The sequence below is a fragment of the Leptodactylus fuscus genome, chromosome 1 (genome assembly GCF_031893055.1).
Source record: "Leptodactylus fuscus isolate aLepFus1 chromosome 1, aLepFus1.hap2, whole genome shotgun sequence".
NCBI classification, from domain to species: Eukaryota; Metazoa; Chordata; class Amphibia; order Anura; family Leptodactylidae; genus Leptodactylus; species Leptodactylus fuscus.
The window spans coordinates 253,554,660-253,575,116 of NC_134265.1; the positions used below are offsets into that span (position 1 = coordinate 253,554,660).

The 20,457-nt window shown below is 40.7% G+C and overlaps 1 protein-coding gene across 1 annotated transcript in view; it reads left to right on the forward strand.

The window, feature by feature from the left end:
- Positions 1-20,457, forward strand: part of BANK1 (B cell scaffold protein with ankyrin repeats 1) — a 252,190-nt gene that overhangs the window by 203,099 nt on the left and 28,634 nt on the right. Inside the window, exons 9-11 of the mRNA XM_075285589.1 lie at positions 15,228-15,470; positions 16,449-16,697; positions 17,437-17,685. Coding sequence (XP_075141690.1) covers positions 15,228-15,470; positions 16,449-16,697; positions 17,437-17,685 — 741 coding nt within the window. The remainder of the gene's footprint in view (positions 1-15,227; positions 15,471-16,448; positions 16,698-17,436; positions 17,686-20,457) is intronic.

A 20,457-nucleotide genomic window follows, 5' to 3' on the forward strand; every position in this document is an offset into this window, starting at 1 on the left:
CATTCACTCTGCCAGGCATCGGGCCTGGGCAGAGCTGACTGCGCATGTCCGCTTGTAGTCCAGGCATGCGCAGTCGGTTCTGCCCAGGCCCGATGCCTGGCAGAGTGAATGAAGAGCTGGAAGACTCCGCGGGGAAGCTGCATGGAGAAGACTGCACGGAGGATCCAGCCCGATCATCACTCGTGGACTTGGTAAGTATAATTTGATCGAACGTTGCCTACCCCTGAAATGAGCATTCCCCACCCATAGACTATAATAGGGTTCGATATTCGATTCAAGTAGTCGAATATTGAGGGGTACGCGAAACCTCGAACATTTTACCTTTCGCTCATCTCTAATAATAAGTGCTATTTTCATTCCTCTCTCCGCCCCTGAGTTATGTTTCTCACCTACCCAGGGCTTCCTTTCATTATACTCTGGGTTCCGAAGAGTACAATAGTGTTTGGTGGGCGACAATCATTTTCGAAAATTCTTGTTGAATTCAGTTTGATCTGAATCGATTTGCTCATCCCTAGAAGAAACTTCAGTAATCCCAAAATATAATTTTTTTCAGTCAGCTATTAAAAGGTATCAATAGAGATGAGCGAATCGAAATTGACAAAGTGGAATTGGATCTGAATTTTAGGAAATATGTGATTTGCAACAAATCCAGATTTACTTATGCTTTGTGGTAACAAATTGCATTATTTCTAAAATGGCTACTGCACATTTTAGGACATGAGGCAAGGAACTCTGGGAATGCAAGATCACCCATAATGCCATGCATGCAGCCAATCAGCAACCAGCCAGCCCTGTGATGTTACAGCCCTTTAACCCCTTTGCAAGGCATCGGGAGCGCGTTTTAGCTGGGTGCATAGGCTGGCTTCCTCTATGCACATGTATTGAAGTGTGTGGTGCTGAACCAGCAATCCTAGTAGGACATCACTAAAAACCATGAATTGAATTTTTGAAAAATTCGCTCATCTCTAGGTATCAACTATTGAAGACTTCCTGTTTTTATCTTTTTTATCTACTACCTAATAATGTCCAAAGATCAATATATTTCAATATATTTTTGTCATATACATTCAATATATATTTGTCATAACTGCATGAAGGAAAAGCCACAATTTTCAGATGTGTTACAGTCATGGGTACCCTTTGTGCTGCAAAATCTTGTTTCCTGTTTTAAAGATATGTTTTGTTGCTGATGTGCTAGGGTTTTTAGTATTTACTAAAAAATACTGTGCAATGTTGAAATGTGAACAATAGAAAAATATTGCCATGATGTGTTTAGGCAGTGGCTTAATAATAATCATACATGTTTCCCCATATACAGAACATAGCTAAATAGAGCATTCTGCACATACAATACCCAGATAAATAATACATCTATCCCCACATACAGAACATGGCTAAGTACTGCATACCATGCATACAGTGCCCAGATAAATAATAAATTTCTCCACATACAGAACACAGCTAAGTAGTACATACCATACATACAGTGTCCAGATAAATAATACATGTTTCCCCACATACAGAACACAGTTTTCTAGCACATACCGTACATACAGTGCCCAGATTAAAAAAAAACGCTTCCCCACACAGAACATACCGTAGCTAAGTAGCACATACCGTGCATACAGTGCCCAGATAAATAATGTTTCCCCACATACGGAACATGGCAACATGGCTAAGTAGATCATACTGTACATACAGAGCCCAGTTAAATAATACATGATTCCCCACATACAAAACATGGCTAAGTAGAGCATACTGCACATACAATGCTCAGATAAATAATACGTTTCCCTACATACAGAACACAGTTAAGTAGTGCATACCGTACATACAGTGTCCAGATAAATAATGTTTCCCCACATACAGAACATGGCCAAGTAGCGCATAACGTGCATACAGTGCCCAGATACATAATACATTTCTCCACATACAGAACATGGCCAAGTAGCGCATACTGTGCATACAGTTCCCAGATAAATAATACATTTCCCCACACAGAACACAGTTTTCTAGCACATACCGTGCATACAGTGCCCAGATACATAATACATTTCCCCACACAGAACATGGCCAAGTAGCGCATACTATACATACAGTGCCCAGATAAATAATACGTTTCCCCACATACAGAACACAGTTTTCTAGCGCATACTGTACATACAGTGCCCAGATAGAACAGGCACTGCTATCCAGTAGATGTTACAAAATGCCCAAAGAATACTTTCTGCTATCCATATATAGCGATGTGCCCGAAGAGTATTTGTGGAGCCCAAACAGTACATAATTTATTTTAAAAAGCTCAGGTTACTAATCCCATGATTAAATATTAGTATCAAGTCCCTAACAAGCATATTATAACATAAATCAGAAAAGCCAATACTTCCCAATCTAAAGAAACTAAGAAGATATTTAATATTAAACATGGATCATATTAGCTGGCATCATTCACATGCACCTTTATGTCATACACTATCTGTGCTAAACACATTAATGTCACAGCAATATTAATAATGCTGAGATAGTAATTACAACTATTGATAATAATAGCAGCATTTAGGGTTTACAATCTGATTTTCAGCTTTATCGCAATTTAAGACTGACTTTTTACCAATGAATGTGATCCATTAATTTTTAGTTAACATTGTTTTTATCTGTTGTTATTGTAAAGCCAGGAAGATTTATTGGTTCCCACCGTTAACTTATTTGATTGACTTTTGTGCCAAAAGCTTAAAACTTCATTAGCTGGGCTGGAAATCCAATTTGTTTGAATGTTGTCTGTAGACAAGATAATATGGAATCAATGTGGTTCATCACAGCCCTGGTGTTACTACTCATTTCAGGATTTCCTTGACATTCTGATAACAATCATTGTTTCTTATTTCACAGCCGCACAAGCATTTGAGATGATTTTTCTGCAGGTCAAGCACGTACCATATATACTCGAGTATAAGCCGACCCTAATAATAGCCGAGGCCCCTAATTTTACCACAAAAAACTGGGAAAACTTATTGACTCGAGTATAAGCCTAGGGGGGAAATGCAGCAGCTACTGGAAAATTTCAAAAATTAAAATGGTCGGAGTTTTTGGGTGCAGTAGTTGCTGGGTGCTGGGAAAGGGGAGGGGATGTTTTGGTTGTCTGTCTGCCTCTTCCCTGAGATTGAGGACTGTTTTTTCTTCCCCCACTTGGAATTCAGTCTGTCTGAATATAGGGTATCTGCAGTGCTCCTATTAACCCCTTCCCGATGGAACAGGAGCACTGCAGATACCCTGTATTCAGGAGATCGGGCACTTTCAGACACAGGGATACCTAATGTGTATGTGTTTCACAGTCATGTTCTACTTTTATATGTATTGTAGGGAAAGGAGGGATTAAGAACTTTCATTTTTTTATTTTATTTTTCTTAATTTTTTTTTTTTTTGCACTATTTTATGTGAGATTCTATACATTGATATTGTGGCTAGTCATAGACACCCCCCCCCCCCAAAAAAAAAAAAAAAAAAAAATCATCTTTTTTTTTTTTTGCTGACTCCAGTATAAGCCGAGGGGGGCTTTTTCAGCACAAAAACTGGGCTAAAAAATTCGGCTTATACTCGAGTATATACGGTATATCCAGTGGCGTAACTAGGAATGGCGGGGCCCCGTGCCGAACTTTTGACATGGGGTCCCCCCGACACCGAAGATCTTGACCGAGTCCCTCCTACGCATTCCTGCGCGCTCTATTATGTTCCATAGTGGCCCCTGCACACAGTATTATACCCAATAGTGGCCCCTGCGCACAGTATTATGTCCCATAGTGGCCCCTGCACACAGTATTATGTCCCATAGTGGCCCCTGCACACAGTATTATACCCAATAGTGGCCCCTGCACACAGTACTATGTCCCATAGTGGCCCCTGCACACAGTATTATACCCAATAGTGGCCCCTGCACACAGTACTATGTCCCATAGTGGCCCCTGCACACAGTATTATGTCCCATAGTGGCCCCTGCACACAGTATTATGTCCCATAGTGGCCCCTGCACACAGTATTATACCCCATAGTGGCCCCTGCACACAGTATTATACCCCATAGTGGCCCCTGCACACAGTATTATACCCAATAGTGGCCACTGCACACTGTATTATGTCCCTTAGTGGCCCCTACAGGACTAAATACTGTCACGCCACCCGCTGACCGCTACACCAGGACAAATTGTGGATAAAAAATCTGGTCATGTGCATTACAATTTAGTAACTCCATGTGCCTCATATTAATAGCAGTTAACCCCATCATCTCCCTCACATTAACCCCTGTGTGCCTCACCATAAGAGTTACTGATATGTGAGAGACATGGAGGTAATAATAAAGTATCTTCATTATTATTACCCCCATATGTCTCACATATCAGTAACTCTTATGGTGAGGCACACAGGGGTTAATGTGAGGGAGATGATGGGGTTAACTGCTATTAATATGAGGCACATGGAGTTACTAAAACACAAGTAATCACCCCATATGCCTGACATTAATAAGTAACCCCAGTACGTACCTGTGTAGCTTTAGTTTCATTTTCCTTCTTCCTTTCTTCCTCCAGTGCAGGACGGCAGGGATAAGCCCCGCCTCCTCCTCTCATTGGTGGGCAGAGGACAGCAGAGAAAGGGAGGGGGGAGAGAAGGGGGAGCGTCCTGAAGCGCTGACAGGAGCCAGACCTGCAGCTCCTGTGTCTCAGCCGCTGCTGCAGCTTTGGGGCCCCCTGTTGGTGGAAAGTATTCTACCAACAGGGGGCCCCGATCATTATACTCGGGGGTCCGAAAAGACCTCCGAGAATAATGATAGCAGCGGTAGCAGCTGTCACCGGGCCCCTAATGTCCCGGGCCCTGTGGCAGCTGCTACCGCTGCTATGGTGGTAGTTACGCCACTGGGTATATCATTTACTTGGGAACGTAAGCAGCTTTATGATAAAGCCCAATAATGGGATTTATAATCAGGATGGTACAAAACAAATAATAACAAAAATCCCGTATTCCCTAAAATCCATTGTTCTCCTCCAGAACCTCAATGTGATATTTTAGGACAAGCTCAAAGCGGACTATTCATTGCATTTAAATGTGCAACAATTACTTGTATAGGTGCAATTCTGCTAAAATTTGTACAATAATGGAAACACATAGGACTGCATAGAAACTGTAGATAGAAAGGAATAAGTTATTTTTAATAAAGAATATTTACAGTTGTTTCTACTTTTTTTTATTTTACGTGCATTGATATTAATTCCAGAAAGGGAATCAGTTCCTGTGATATGTCTGTTTTAATACATTTGTGTATTCCAAATGAAATAAGGACTTTAGACCATCTTTTCTTAAAGCATTGAGCAGTACCCTTCCTCTGTTATTCCTGCTAGAAATGTATGAATACATTTATTTATTTAGCTCATTTGTATAGTGCCATCATTTTCCACAGCTCTTTACAGACATTGTGGTCATGGTCCCATATAGGGCACATAATTTACGTTTCCTATAATTATCTCTTTGTAGTGTAGGAGGAAACCCACATGAACACGGGGAGAACATACAAACCCCATGCAGATGTTGTCCTTGACAGGATTCGAACCCAGGATTCCAGTGCTGCAACACTGATAACTGTGTAATTCCACACAGAAAATAAGAATAGATTAATAATTTAAATAATTTATACTTGTTACATTTCATGACTGTCTTTGTGTTTAATGGTTTTAACACTAAGTTACTGGTATTCCTTTTGAATGTTATATTTTTGTTGACTGCCAAAAAGTCGCCATCTTAACAATACAGTCCTATGAAAAAGTTTGGGCACCCCTATTAATCTTAATCATTTTTAGTTCTAAATATTTTGGTGTTTGCAACAGCCATTTCAGTTTGATACACCTAATAACTGATGGACACAGTAATATTTCAGGATTGAAATGAGGTTTTTTGTACTAACAGAAAATGTGCAATATGCATTAAACCAAAATTTGACCGGTGCAAAAGTATGGGCACCTCAACAGAAAAGTGACATTAATATTTAGTAGATCCTCCTTTTGCAGAGATAACATCCTCTAGTCGCTTCCTGTAGCTTTTAATCAGTTCCTGGATCCTGGATGAAGGGATTTTGGACCATTCCTCTTTACAAAACAATTCAAGTTCAGTTAAGTTTGATGGTCGCCGAGCATGGACAGCTCGCTCTCAAATCATCCCACAGATGTTCAATGATATTCAGGTCTGGGGACTGGGATGGCCATTCCAGAACATTGTAATTGTTCCTCTGCATGAATGCCTGAGTTGATTTGGAGCAGTGTTTTGGATCATTGTGTTGCTGAAATATCCATCCCCGGCGTAACTTCAACTTCGTCACTGATTCTTGAACATTATTCTCAAGAATCTGCTGATACTGAGTGGAATCCATGCGACCCTCAACTGTAACAAGATTCCCGGTGCCGGCATTGGCCACACAGCCCCAAAGCATGATGGAACCTCCACCAAATTTTACAGTGGGTAGCAAGTGTTTTTCTTGGGATGCTGTTTTTTTTGGACGCCATGCATAACACCTTTTTGTATGACCAAACAACTCAATCCTTGTTTCATCAGTCCACAGGACCTTCTTCCAAAATGAAGCTGGCTTGTCCAAATGTGCTTTTGCATACCTCAGGCGACTCTGTGGCGTGCTTGCAGAAACGGCTTCTTTCTCATCACTCTCTCTGACAGCTTCTCCTTGTGCAAAGTGCGCTGTATTGTTGACCGATGCACAGTGACACCATCTACAGCAAGATGATGCTGCAGCTCTTTGGAGGTGGTCTGTGGATTGTCCTTGACTGTTCTCACCATTCTTCTTCTCTGCCTTTCTGGTATTTTTCTTGGCCTGCCACTTCTGGGCTTAACAAGAACTGTCCCTGTGGTCTTCCATTTCCTTACTATGTTCCTCACAGTGAAAACTGACATGTTAAATCTCTGAGACAACCTTTTGTATCCTTCCCCTGAACAACTATGTTGAACTATCTTTGTTTTCAGATCATTTGAGAGCGGGTTGTCCATGCTCGGCGACCATCAAACTTAATTGACCTTGAATTGTTTTGTAAAGAGGAATGGTCCAAAATACCTTCATCCAGGATCCAGGAACTGATGAAAAGCTACAGGAAGCCACTAGAGGCTGTTATCTTTGCAAAAGGAGGATCTACTAAATATTAATGTCACTTTTCTGTTGAGGTGCCCATACTTTTGCACCGGACAAATTTTGGTTTAATGCATATCGCACATTTTCTGTTAGTACAATAAACCTCATTTCAATCCTGAAATATTACTGTGTCCATCAGTTATTAGATATATCAAACTGAAATGGCTGCTGCAAACACCAAAATATTTAGAACTAAAAATGATTAAGATTAATAGGGGTGCCCAAACTTTTTCATAGGACTGTATGTCTGCAAACATCTCTGTTCTTGAATGCATGACCACTATTTTTTGTCGAAGTGAAAACCTGTTCCTAGAGGCATATTTATAATGAAGATTTATGGGATAAACTGTCTAGACAGAAATCAATAGGTATATCATTACTGGTACCGTTGAGGGTGTAAAGCACAAATGTACTCAAAAGAAATGAATTAAAAACACAAGAAATTTCTAATTTACATAAAGACAATTTCTATGCACTTTTATTTATAGACATTCCCATAAAAATACAGATTCATTTAATTATAGATTGAAAAACTTTTAATGCTTTGTTACATTTATGCATATATAAATAATATATAATATAATAATATATATAATTTTCTCATTAAATTTTAGCAGCCCATTCCATTTCTAGTGATGTGAAAATACCCATTCGACTAACTATTCTCATTACAATTAGTGGTCTTGACCCAGTGCTGTGCCTTAAAGACGACTTAAACAAGAATAACTAGAGAGCAATGATTGTTATTTTTTATTTTAGTTTGTAACAGAAATGAAGAAATCACTAGTTAAAAATAAGTCGGGAATGTGATGTTGATGTGCTGCAGCATATAAAAAAATCACATTCCCTGCTCTGTTATTAACCGGTTAAGGACCGCCGTACGTAAATTTACGGCCTGCGGTCCAGGTACCTAAAGACCGGACTATTGTAAAAATACGTCCTGTCTTTAGGTACCTATTTCGCGGGGGGAGGGGTGCGGGGAGGACGGGGGTTAGGTGTTACTAACACCTAACCCCTTCCTCAATAACGTCCAGTCGGAACTGAGTCCGACTGGACGTTTTAACCCTTTTGATCGCGCCGTGAAACATCACGGCGCGATCGAAAGGCATCCGCCGACAATTGAAGTTGATCGGCACCCCCCGCGGCGAGATCGGAGGGTGCCGATAGCAGTAAAAGGTAGTCTGGGGTCTGGCCAGTGACCCCAGACTGCCCGAAGCCCCCCCATACCTGGTGATCCTGCCAGGACCTTCTGATGTCAGGCTGTGCGTCTACACAGCCTGACATCCTGCTATGGAATGCCATGTGGGACACCTGCAGGCTGTGTCTCACATGGCATTCTATATTAGCAAAGTATTGCTGATTGAAGTGTCCTAAATGGACACATGAAAAAGTAAAAAAAAATGTAAAAAAAATAAAATGAAGTGTATGAAAAAAATTAATAAAGTTATAAAGCCCAAAAATCCCTTTTTCTCAATAGAAAATGAATTATATAAAAAAAGAACTAAAAAGTAATAAAAACAATGCATATTTGGTATTGTCGCGTCCATAACAATCTGTACAATAAAACTGAAATAATATTTAATGTACACGGCGAACGCCGGAAAAAAAAAACGGAAAAAACTCGCCGGAAGTAATGATTTTTCGCCATCTCACCATACAAAATATGCTATAAAAAGTGATCAAAAAGTCATATGCATCCGACAACAGTACCAATAAAAAGCGCAGGTTGTCCCGCAAAAAATAAGCCCTCAACCAACTCTGTCAAACGAAAAATAAAAATGTTACGCCTCTTAGAAGATGCGATGCAAAAAACATTGATTTATGTCCCCAAATGTGTTTTTCCTCTGCAGAACTAGTAACACATAAAAAAATACTATAAATGAGGTATCGCCGTAACCGTACCGACCCGCAGAATAAAGGGAACATGTTACTTATACTGTACGCTGCATGGCGCAAAATGAAAAAAGTAAAACTCAATGCCAGGATTGATTTTTTTTTTTAAATCCAGCAAAAAAAGGGTTAATAAAATGTATTCAATAAGATGTAGACACCCAAAAATGGTGTCATTACGAAATGCATCTCATCCCGCAAAGAATAAGCCCTTATATGGCCGCGTCACCAGAAACATAAAGAAAATATAGCATCTCACAATGTGAAGACAAAAACCCTCAAAAATCGCCAAATTATTAGAACACAACTGGGTGCGTCATGTAGGGAATATATAAGCTGTGTGAGCGGATATCAGGGGACACCCCAGATTTACAGCTTATGAGGAAACAGACACCAGAAGTGACCCCTAAAGTGACCCCCAGAGTGACTCCCCCAATCATAGGAGCTACGGGGACATAGTAGGGAATTTGGTGTTTGCAATGTCCTCCGCACAGCTTATACATTCCCTCTTCGCCATCCGCTGTGCAGTCACGTCCGGGATACTAATACTCACTACACCCCCTGATAAATTCTTTGAGGGGTGCAGTTTTCAAAATGGGGTCACTCCTGGTACCCCATGGAATCCACTTTTCTGGTACCTTACAGGCTCTACAAACATGACATGGCGTCCAGATACCAAACATCTGAATCTGTACTCCAAAAGCCGCATAGCGCTCCTTCCCTTCTGCACCCTGCTGTACGTCCAAACTGCAGTTTATGACACATGTATGACACATGTATGACACTGGTGTACCCCCGGATAACGGACATAATGTCATATGTGGGTATAAACTGATACTAGGGCACAGCCGGACACAGAAGGGAAGAAGGGTCATTTGGTTTTTGGAGCACAGACGGTTTGGTTTTTGGATGCCATGACACTTTTGTAGAGCTGAAACGCCAGTAATTTGGAATCCCCTGATAAATTACCTTATTTTGGAAACTACACCCCTGAAGGATTTATCCAGGGGTACAGACAGCATTTTTAACCCCCAAGTGTTGCTATAACTTTATATATATATAACTATAACTGTAGTGGATTGTGAGAGGTGAAAATGACCATTTTTCCAGGAATACGTCCTTTCAGTGCCTAATATATTGTGCCCGACTTGTATCAGAGATGAACGCTCTAAAAGCTGTTGTGCCTGGGATACCCGTTTAACAGTTTTTGGAGTGTCTCTGCTGACATAAGTCGGGCACAACATGTTGCACACTGAAATGGCAAATCTGTAAAATTTTCATTTTTAACTTCTCTATCAGTTGCGATTTCATTTCTGGAAACTAAATAAATGCAACACTCAAGGGTTAAAAATTCTCGCTACACCACTTGATAAATCCCATCAGTGGGGTAGTGTCCAAAATAGGGTGACATGTCTGCGGATTCCACTTTATTGGCAATTCAGGGGCTTTGCAAAAGTGGCAAAAAAAACCAAACTGTGCTCCAAAAACCAAAATAGCGCTCCTTCCCTTCTGTCCCCGGTTGTGCCCAAACAGCCATTTCTACCCACATATGGCATTAAGTACGTTATCCGGGGTACACCAGTGTCATACATGTGGGCATACACTGCTATTTGGGTACCCAGCAGGGTGCAGATGTGAAGGAGCAATATGTGCTTTTGGAGTGCAGATTTAGATTCTTCATTTTTGGACACCATGTCACATTTGCAGAGACCCTAAAATTGCCCCTACAAAATGGGGTCACTTCTTGGTGAATTCCAGTTTACTGGAACCTCCAGGGCTCTGCAAAAACATCATGGCGCCCAGAGGGTCCCTCTAAATCTGTACCCCAAAAGCTAAAACGCACAGTGGTCCTTCCCTTCTGAGCCCTGCTGTGTGCCCAAGCAGCAGTTTACACCCACATATATAATTTTTTGACCCCCGGGATGGCCCACTTAATAGTTTTAGGAGTGCAGGTCTCTGACAACACAAAGTGGGTGCAACGTATTGGGCACCGAAATGGCATATTTTTAAAAATTTCAATTTTCATTTTGTACATTAATTTTTGGGAAGCATTTTAGGCTCAAAATGATAATACCCCTTGATACATTCCTTGACAGGTGTAGTTTCTAAAATGGGGTCACTTTTGAGGGGTTTCCATTGTATTGATACTTTAGGGGCTCTGCAAATGCGACATGGCACCTGAAAACTATTCCAGCAACATCTGCCCTCCAAAATCCAAATAGCGCTCTTTCCATTCTGAGCCCCAGCATGTACCCATACAGCAGATTTTGGCCACATATGGGGTATTGCCGTGTTCAGAAGAAATTGTGTAACAAACTGTGGGGGGCTTTTAATTCTTAAACTATTTGCAAAATTAAAACTATGGCGCTAAATGGACGATTTATTGGGAAAAAAAGTAATTTTTCATTTTCACGCCCCAATGTTAATAAAATCTGTGAAACACCTGTGAGGCCAAAATACTCACTCTACCCCTAGACAAATTCTATGAGGGGTGTAGTTTCCAAAATGGGGTCACTTATAGGGGGTTTCCACTGTATTGGTACTTTAGGGGCTCTGCAAATGCGACATGGGACCTGAAAAATATTCCAGCAAAATCTGCCCTCCAAAAGCCAAATAGCCCTCTTTCCATTCTGAGCCCCGCCATGTTCCCATACAGCAGATTATGACCACATATGGGGCATTTCTGTGTTCAGCAGAATTTGTGTAACGAACTTTAGGGAGCTTTTTCTCCTTTATCCTCTTGTGAAAATTAAAAATTTGGGGCTAAATTGACAGTTTGTTGGAAAAAAAGTAATTTTTCATTTTCATGGCCCAATGTTAATAAAATCTGTGAAACAGCTGTAGGGTCAAAATGCTCACTCTACCCTTTAATATGTTCTGTGGGGGGTGTAGTTTCCCAAATGGGGTCACTTTTAGGGGGTTTCCACTGTATTGGTTCTCTAGGGGCTCTGCTAATGCGACATGGCACCTAAAATTATTCCAGCAAAATCTGCCATCCAAAAGCCAAATAGCGCTCCTTCCATTCTGAGCCCCGCCATGTTCCCATACAGCAGATTATAGCCACATATGGGGTATTGCCGTGTTCAGGAGAAATTGTTTAACAAACTGTGGGGGGCTTTTACTCCTTTAATCCCTTGTGAAAATGAAAACTTTGGAGATAAAGTGACATTTTAGTAATTTTTCATTTACACATCCCAATGTTAGTAAAATCTGTGAAACAACTGTAGGGTCTAAATGCTGACTATACCCCTTGATGAATTCTGTGAGGGGTGTGGATTCTAAAATGGGGTCACTTTTGGGGGGTTTCCATTGTTTTGGTACTCTAGGGTCTCTGCAAATAAGGCATGGCGCTGAAAATTATTCCAGCAAAATCTGCTGTTCAAACACCCAGTGTCGCTCCTTCCCTTCCATGCACTGCCGTGTGCCCAAAAATCAGTTTACACCCACATGTGGGGTATTTCTGTGCACGGGAGAAATTGCACAATAAACTGTCAGATGCATTTTCTCCTTCAACCCTTTGTGAATGTGTTAATTTTGGGTCTAAATGAATGTATTAGTGAAAAAAAATGAAATGTCTAAATTTCACTGCCATATTATTTTTATTCTTATGAAATGCTTAAAGGGTTAACAAACATCCCAAATGCTGTTTTGAATAATTTGAGGGGTGCAGTTTTGAAAATGGGGTAATTTATGGGGGTTTCTATTATACAGGCCTTTATAATTACTTTCAGAACTGAAGTGGTCCCTAAAAAATTGGTTTGGAGAATTTTCTTGTAAATCTGGAAAATTGCTGTTACACTTGTAAGCCTTGTAACATCCAAAATAAATTAAAAGACAATCAAAAGATGATGCCAATATAAAGCAGAGATATGGGAGATAATATTTATTCATGTATTTGGATGGTATGACTATCTGCCTGAAAAGCAGAGAATTTCACATTTTGAAAATTGCAATTTTTTTCAAATTTCCATCAAATTTCCTAGTTTTTTTTATAAATAAATGCAAAAATATTGATTAGTGTTTACCACTAACATGAAGTATAATGTGTTACGAGAAAACCATCTCAAATTCATTTGTGTAAGTTAAAGCGTCTCAAAGTTATTGCCATTTAAAGTGACACATGTCAGTTTTGAAAAAAGAGGCCTGGTCTTTAACATACTTTTGGGCCTGGTCCTTAACCGGTTAATTTCTTGATTTGTTATAGCTAGAGCTACCTTATACTACCCTAGGAGCACTTACCTAGGTGACATAAAACAGGCTACAGCTATTTGACGTGACACCCCCCATTTGACATTTACAACACACTGTCGAGCAAAACGGTAACAATTTCTTGATCCTTTGACTTTCTGGCTCCATATCTCACCATCCACTATAGCCTCTAACGTGAGACTACCATTGTTTTATATTCTTCTTGGCTATCTCGTACATACATTTTGCTTGTAACTACTTAGCATATGTTTAGCATACGATTAGCTATGCAGATTCTTGTCATGTAACTGTATTGTTACTGTTTTGCACCTAAAAATCTACATTTTAACTTTTAAAATGTGATAAATCCACCTTTGGCTTTGAGCACTGACTAAATCATTCTGGGCATGCTCTCGAGGCATTCAAGCATGTCTCTACCAAAATGCGATCCCAGGTTTCTTGTACACGTTCAGAATGTTGGTGCATACTGGTCAACTCACTTGGATGTGAATACAGCTTTTTCTTTGACTCTACCCACAAGTGTTCAATTGGGTTGAAGTCTGGGGACTGTGAGGGCCAATCCGGCACCTCTACTTCATTGTCTTTGAACCATTTTTTCGCTAATCTCAATGTATGCTTCGGTTCGTAGTCCTGCTGGAACACTATATTGTCCTTTTCATATATATAGTACTTGAGTATATGAAGTAACTCTTCTTGTAGGATACTCACATATAGCTCAACTCTGAAACAACCATCGATCCCGGTCACCTATACAATGCCTTTGGCTGTGAAACAACCTCATATAATCAGGCATCTTTCATCAAACTTGTCAGTTCCTTCAATTTCTTGATTTGTTAGCCCCCTTTACCCTTGTTTCTTATAAACCCATTTGCACCCATCAGAGCCTAGTCAGATCACTCTAAATCACCCATTTCAAATCTTCTACTGCCCACTTCATGTACTTTTTGCAAAGTCAAGCCGATGTTTTTATGACGATATTAAAGTCAAGGCTACTGATGACGCTTCTCTTGACAATATTGAAGTCGAGGCTTCTTCATCTTTTTTTTGCCACTATTCCAGACTTGTGTAACGTGCATCGCAAGATGCTTGCATTGACGTCTGTGATCTCTCTATTACGCATATGAGCCAAATCCACTGTTGAGTTTGCCGCACCAGAACTCATAGACTTTGTGATAAGCCGACATGTTGAATCATCACATATTTTGCCTGGATATCCACCTCTTGGCTTTTGAATGGATGGCCGAACTTTGTTTTGTATTTTTCCAACTTCTTTCCACATGATACATTTCGGCAATCTTCGATTGCGATGAGTTGGATAATGCTGTTTCTCTTCTCTTCATGGCCGATCCTCGAATCAGTGACAATTGCCTTGGGAATCAACCTAATAACACACTGAGCTATTAGGGAATGTGAGAACAGGTTGTCATTTGTAGTATACAAGAGGAAACAGATTTTTCCACCACCAGGAAAAAAAACTGACAATGCAGTTACATGAAGAATCTAATACTATGGTAATCTAATACTAACTGTATGCTAAATAGTTGCAAGCCAAAGATATGTATGAAATGATGACTGTCTATAAAATGATGATAGTCTCACGTTTGAAGCTGTGGTGAATGGTGAGATATGGAGCCTGAAAGTCTAAATGTATCTCTTTTGTCTGTACTTGAACCTACAAATTGTACAGTGCTGTGGAATATGTTGGCGCTATATAAATAAAATGTATTATTATTATTATTATTATAGGGTGTTACATACTTGTATGCGTAGGTGTAGGGTTATTATGTTCTTCGTTGGAATATTGAGGACATTTGCCGATAAATTATTGTGTTGTCCAATGCCGTCAGGAATCCTGGGGTTATGAGTACGATACGCTCCGTAGAACTCTTAATTCATATATTGCTTCAAGGCACTTTTAAAATAACACATTAAAAAGTATTTATTCTAAATTTTAGATGAGACATTCAAAGCAGATAAACAGGAAGAATGGTTTATCAGTGAACACAGCTCTGAAGAGGAGGGTGACTGGCAGAATACAGCATGTGATCAGAATGTTAACTACCCTTATGAAAATATGTATGCTCCTATGCCGGTTCACTTCATTACTGAAGATATGCCAAGCAGAGAATACCAGGAATGTTTAACTTCAAGTCTTCCTCTAGAACATGATCTATTAGTGCAGCAATGCTGCTTTCAAGGTAATGTCTGTAAAGTCATGCCACTTTCCTGGCTGGCACATTTATCATCATTTACGCCAGTTTTCTGGTGTACACGATGCCAAAATTCTACACCAGCAAGGTGCTGGTATGGAGATCTGTATAGATGAGGTGTGCACTTCATTATAAACTAGACGCAAACTCCAGCAAGGATGAAACATTGTTAACATTCTTGTTAAATCAGCACTTATATTTTCCTTATTTTACTCAGAGATGTTGCAGTCTGTATTAACTGCAGCATCTGAGGGGTTGTCTCAGCCATTACAGCAGGCACTAGCACTGTAGCATAATGGTACATTGATTGGCCGAAATAAAACTACAACGCTCAGCAGGTCCTAAGTATCAGGGGCTGAGGGGGTTGTAGTTCTCAGAGGGTCAGGTAAGAGTAAGGGCCTGTCCAGATGGAGGAAAATGAAAACTTAGGAGGATTTCTGTCTTATATTCCTCTTTCCCAGTCTCAAGACTGCTACAGTCCTCTTTTCACCACCCACAGGTTATAAATCCCATCTTTACTGGCCTTCCCCCACCCCCTGTGCCTCCTTTGATCTAGGTTGGTCATTGCCCCCAAATATAAATTATGAGCTTGTTTATTAAATGGGTTTCTAATACTGATGGACTATCTTTAGGATAGGTTATCAATATTATATCTGTGGGTGTCTGTCAGCCAAGACCCCTGCAGATCAGCTGTATCGAGTGTAATTACAGGTAATAACATGTCGGGAGTCAAACTGCTCACCCACCATACAATGTTCACTACTGTAGTACCAAAAGCCATCACTATACATTGTATGGTGAGCTAGCGAGGTCTATGGAATTCTTAACATTACTGTCCCAGCACTGTCCCAGAAAAGCTGATTTCCCCAGAATGTTTCACAATAAATAGATACAATGTAAATTGTAACTATAGAATAAGAGGAAAAATATACAGAAATTTTTGTTTTTGTTTTTTTGCTGTGATAGAGGACAATATCAAGAAGGAGAATATGTCACAAGAAGCATGTGATGAATATCCAGAGGAACAAATATTGAATGAATGTGAGGAAGAACCAGTTCTAATCGCCTCCAGTGAGGATGATGTCTACATCGTATTTGAGAGTAGTGTTAAAGACACACAAAGGGAACCACAACCTTTTATTTCACACACCTTGGCTACTCCAGAGTCCTCATCCACTCCAACAATAGCAAGTGGCGCATCCTATGATTTTCAAGGTAGTCCTGATATATTGTGTCAAAAAATGCATTGCCTTCTAACATATGTATTATTATATATATTTGTTCACAAAGTACCCCAACCACGGCAGCTCATAGAGTTTATGTTCTGCACTGCTGTACATTATAACATTCACTGCTGTACAGTATAAGTTGTTCTATTTAGGGTGATCCCACTTGGCATTGCCGTGTTGGATTGAAGGGGAAGGGATACTTTTCGTTTGCTAGTTTATTACAGTATAGTTCAAACAGGGCTTTTCTTAGTTTCCTGTTTGGACTAAAATATTACACTCAGGCTAATAAATTTCCGCTTTTTCCTTCACCTACATTGAAGTGTTGACCTATCTCTTGATTTTTCATTGTAGTGACCAAGTGGCGGTTGGTTTTATGACATGCACTCTATGACTATAAAAGCTAGCAGCACCCACTTAAGTCAATGGGAGGCTTTTTTTTTCAGCGTGGAAAATTCAGTGTGGAAAATTCAGCGACAAATAAAGCGCAATTTTCCTCCATGTAAATGGACCTTCAGGCTTCATTCTTCGGTAATAAAGTCTCAGGAAGCCTCACCTAAGAGCACCTGGGACTAGGAAAAACCCATAGTGGACTAGGGATGTGGACCGGAAGACTCCCACTACCATTGTTAATTATAGTTACTGGATAATCTGTTAAAATAAATGTACTACTAGCATTTGGATTGTGTATATACATAAAAATGTAACTCCTTTTTCTGTGACAGAAGAAGGAACAGATGACAATGAGAATGTGTCGCATGGTAAACTGGATGAATACGCAGATGAAGGGAATGATTATGAACATGATGAAGAGCCGCTGGTAATTGCTTCCACCGAGGACGATGTGTACATAGTATTTGAAACCAGTGTCAAAAATAAACAAAGGGGGCAGACATCTTTTATTTCTCATAGCCCAGCACCTCCAGAGGCCGCATCAAGCTCTACAATAGAAAGTGGTGCGTCATACATTGCTCAAGGTAACAGCATCATGGTCTCTTTATTGTAATGTTGATTCTGTTAGAAATGAGTTTATTAGGCATTCTAAAGAAGCTTTCATTAGTAAAACATACTGTATGTGCTGGATATTGTAATATTCTCAGTGCATAGCACTTCAGGCTAAGATCTAAGATAAATCTAAATAGCAGTTCATTTATCTGTAGACTGTGTAGCCAGTTACAATTATAAAGAGCTTTTGGGGCCACACAGTGGCTCAGTGGTTAGCACTGCAGATTTGCAGCGCTGGAGTCCAGGTGTTCAAATCCCGCCAAGGGCAAAAAACCATCTGCAAGGAGTTTGTATGTTCTCCCCGTGTTTGCATGGATTTCCATCCCATATTCCAAAAAAGACATACTGATAGAGAAAAAATGTACATTGTGAGCTCTGTGTGGGGAATGAAATGAAACATTGGTGTAAAATCTCATACACTCAATTAAAAGCACTATTAAGACACAAGAAAATACAACCCTAATTCTAACTTCTAATTTCATAACTATTACAAATACTTATAGGCTGAGGCCTCACATTGTAGAAAAGCTGTTTGGTTTGTTGTAGATTTTGAAGTTAACAGTGGCCTCAACAGGAATGGGTAATATATAGGAAGAACTCACATGTCTCCATTCTTTTAAATTCACTCCATGGTTCTGAAGAGGCTCATGGCCTGCAAGTAACAATGGTAGTGCAGGAAGCCTTTAGAACTTCCTGCACTACCATTCATAACAACTATCAGTACCATTGTAGATATTGATATAATAGGAATTGCAGTGGCCCCCACAGACTCAGTGGGCCTTGGAACATCTGCCCCCCTGCTAGCTACACCACTGGGGTCATGTGATGTGATATGGAGGAAGGTCTTTGATTTGGAAGCCATTGGTGCAATATTTGCTGTTGTAAATATGTTGAGAATCGTAGAGCATAGAGAGCTGAATGATGATCTAAATTCTTCAGAAGTACCTGATTTATCTATGAGCCAAATTTGGTGCAGATTGGTCTGGTTGGTTGGCTATGCATAAAGAATAGACAATAGAGATCAGTTATGTGTAGGGGCTAATAGTTGTTACACTGTAGATTAATAGTGGTGTTTTTTATTTATTTTTTTGTTTTGTTCTATTTATTTTTTAATGCATTGTGTGCTCCATGAGGTCATAAAAGACCCTTTTTTTTATTATTAGTGATTTTGCCTATAACTTGGGCTGACCAATTCCCCACAGATACAGGAGCCATACAGCCCCCCAAAACACCACAGAGCTGGTTCTGGGTAAGGCCTCATTCACATCTGTGTTGGTATTCCATCCGGGGGAGTCTGCATGAGAATGGAATACTGAACGCAACTGCAAGCGGTGTGCCATTGAAAGCACATGGGCCACATAGACTATAATGGGGTCCGTGTGCTTGCCGCCAGACCTCCGCAGGGATCATGCAGACAGGAAAGTAATTCACAATCTACTTTCCTGTCCGCATGATTCATGCGGGCAGCGCGTGGCAAGTACACAGACCCCATTATATTCTATGCAGTGACGGCGAACTTATGGCACAGAGAAGGCATGCAGAGTCCCCTCTGCCGGCATGCGTGCGGTCACCCGGATTGCTCACTAACCTGGAATCCGGTACAGGATTCTCCATAAGTGAGCGATCGCTGCCTTCAGGTAAGTATATTTGCGTGTGTACTTTCTGGGGAGGGGGCTTCTGTGGACCATTTCATGCTCTGTGGGGAGGGGGCTACTGTGTACCATTTCATGTTGTGTGGGGAGGGAGCTACTGTGGACCATTTCATGCTGTGTGGGGAGGGGGCTACTGTGGACCATTTTATGCTGTGTGGGGAGGGGGACTACTGTCGAGTATATAGGTATAATCCTGTGTGGGGGCCACTGTGGGGCAGATTGTAATGTGCGTGGGGGCCACTGCAGGGCAGATTGTACTGTGTGTGGGGGCCACTACGGGGCAGATTGTACCGTGTGAGGGGGCCACTGCGGGCCAGATTGTACTGTGTGTGGGGGCCACTGCGGGCTAGATTGTACTGTGTGTGGGGGCCACTGTGGGCCAGATTGTATTGTGTGTGGGGGCCACTGTGGGACAGATTGTACTGTGTGGGGTCCCATCACTATTTATATCACACAGTATCTGTTTTATAGCAGACATGATATTAGTACAGGCTGTAATAACATTTCATGGTCACTATAAAACAGATCCTATGTGATGTAAATAGTGAACATTAATTGTTCAAAAGTACCAAATGCAGAAACCTTTATCTTTCAGTACAAGCTCTGTAAAGCCCCACACCATTGTAATTTGTGGGTCCATAATTGTCCGCAATTGTGGATCCACGGAGTTTTAAGGTTAAATTGCCATGTTGGCATTCCATGATAATTTATTGGGGTTTGGGTTGCAGTTTGGGCACTCGGTCTCAAAAAGGTTCACAATCGCTGTTCTATGGGGTCCATGTGCTTTCACTGGCACACCGCTTGCAGTGGAGTTCGGTATTCTGTTCAGGGAGTCCCCATGCGGACTCTCCTGGACGGAATACCAATGCAGATGTGTACGAAGGGTAAGATCCAACAGCTCCTGCAGCTACCCAGCACCTGGCCACTTCCTGAACTATATACATGGCAATCAATGAGCCTTAAGTGTGCATCGATCAGTAAGGTAGGGACAGTAATAAACCATCTCTACCTTCTCTACGCTAAGTTTAGCTGTCACTGACTCTTGGCTTCCCTTTACTACAGCTTGCAAATCTCTGTTTTCACATGTCCTTG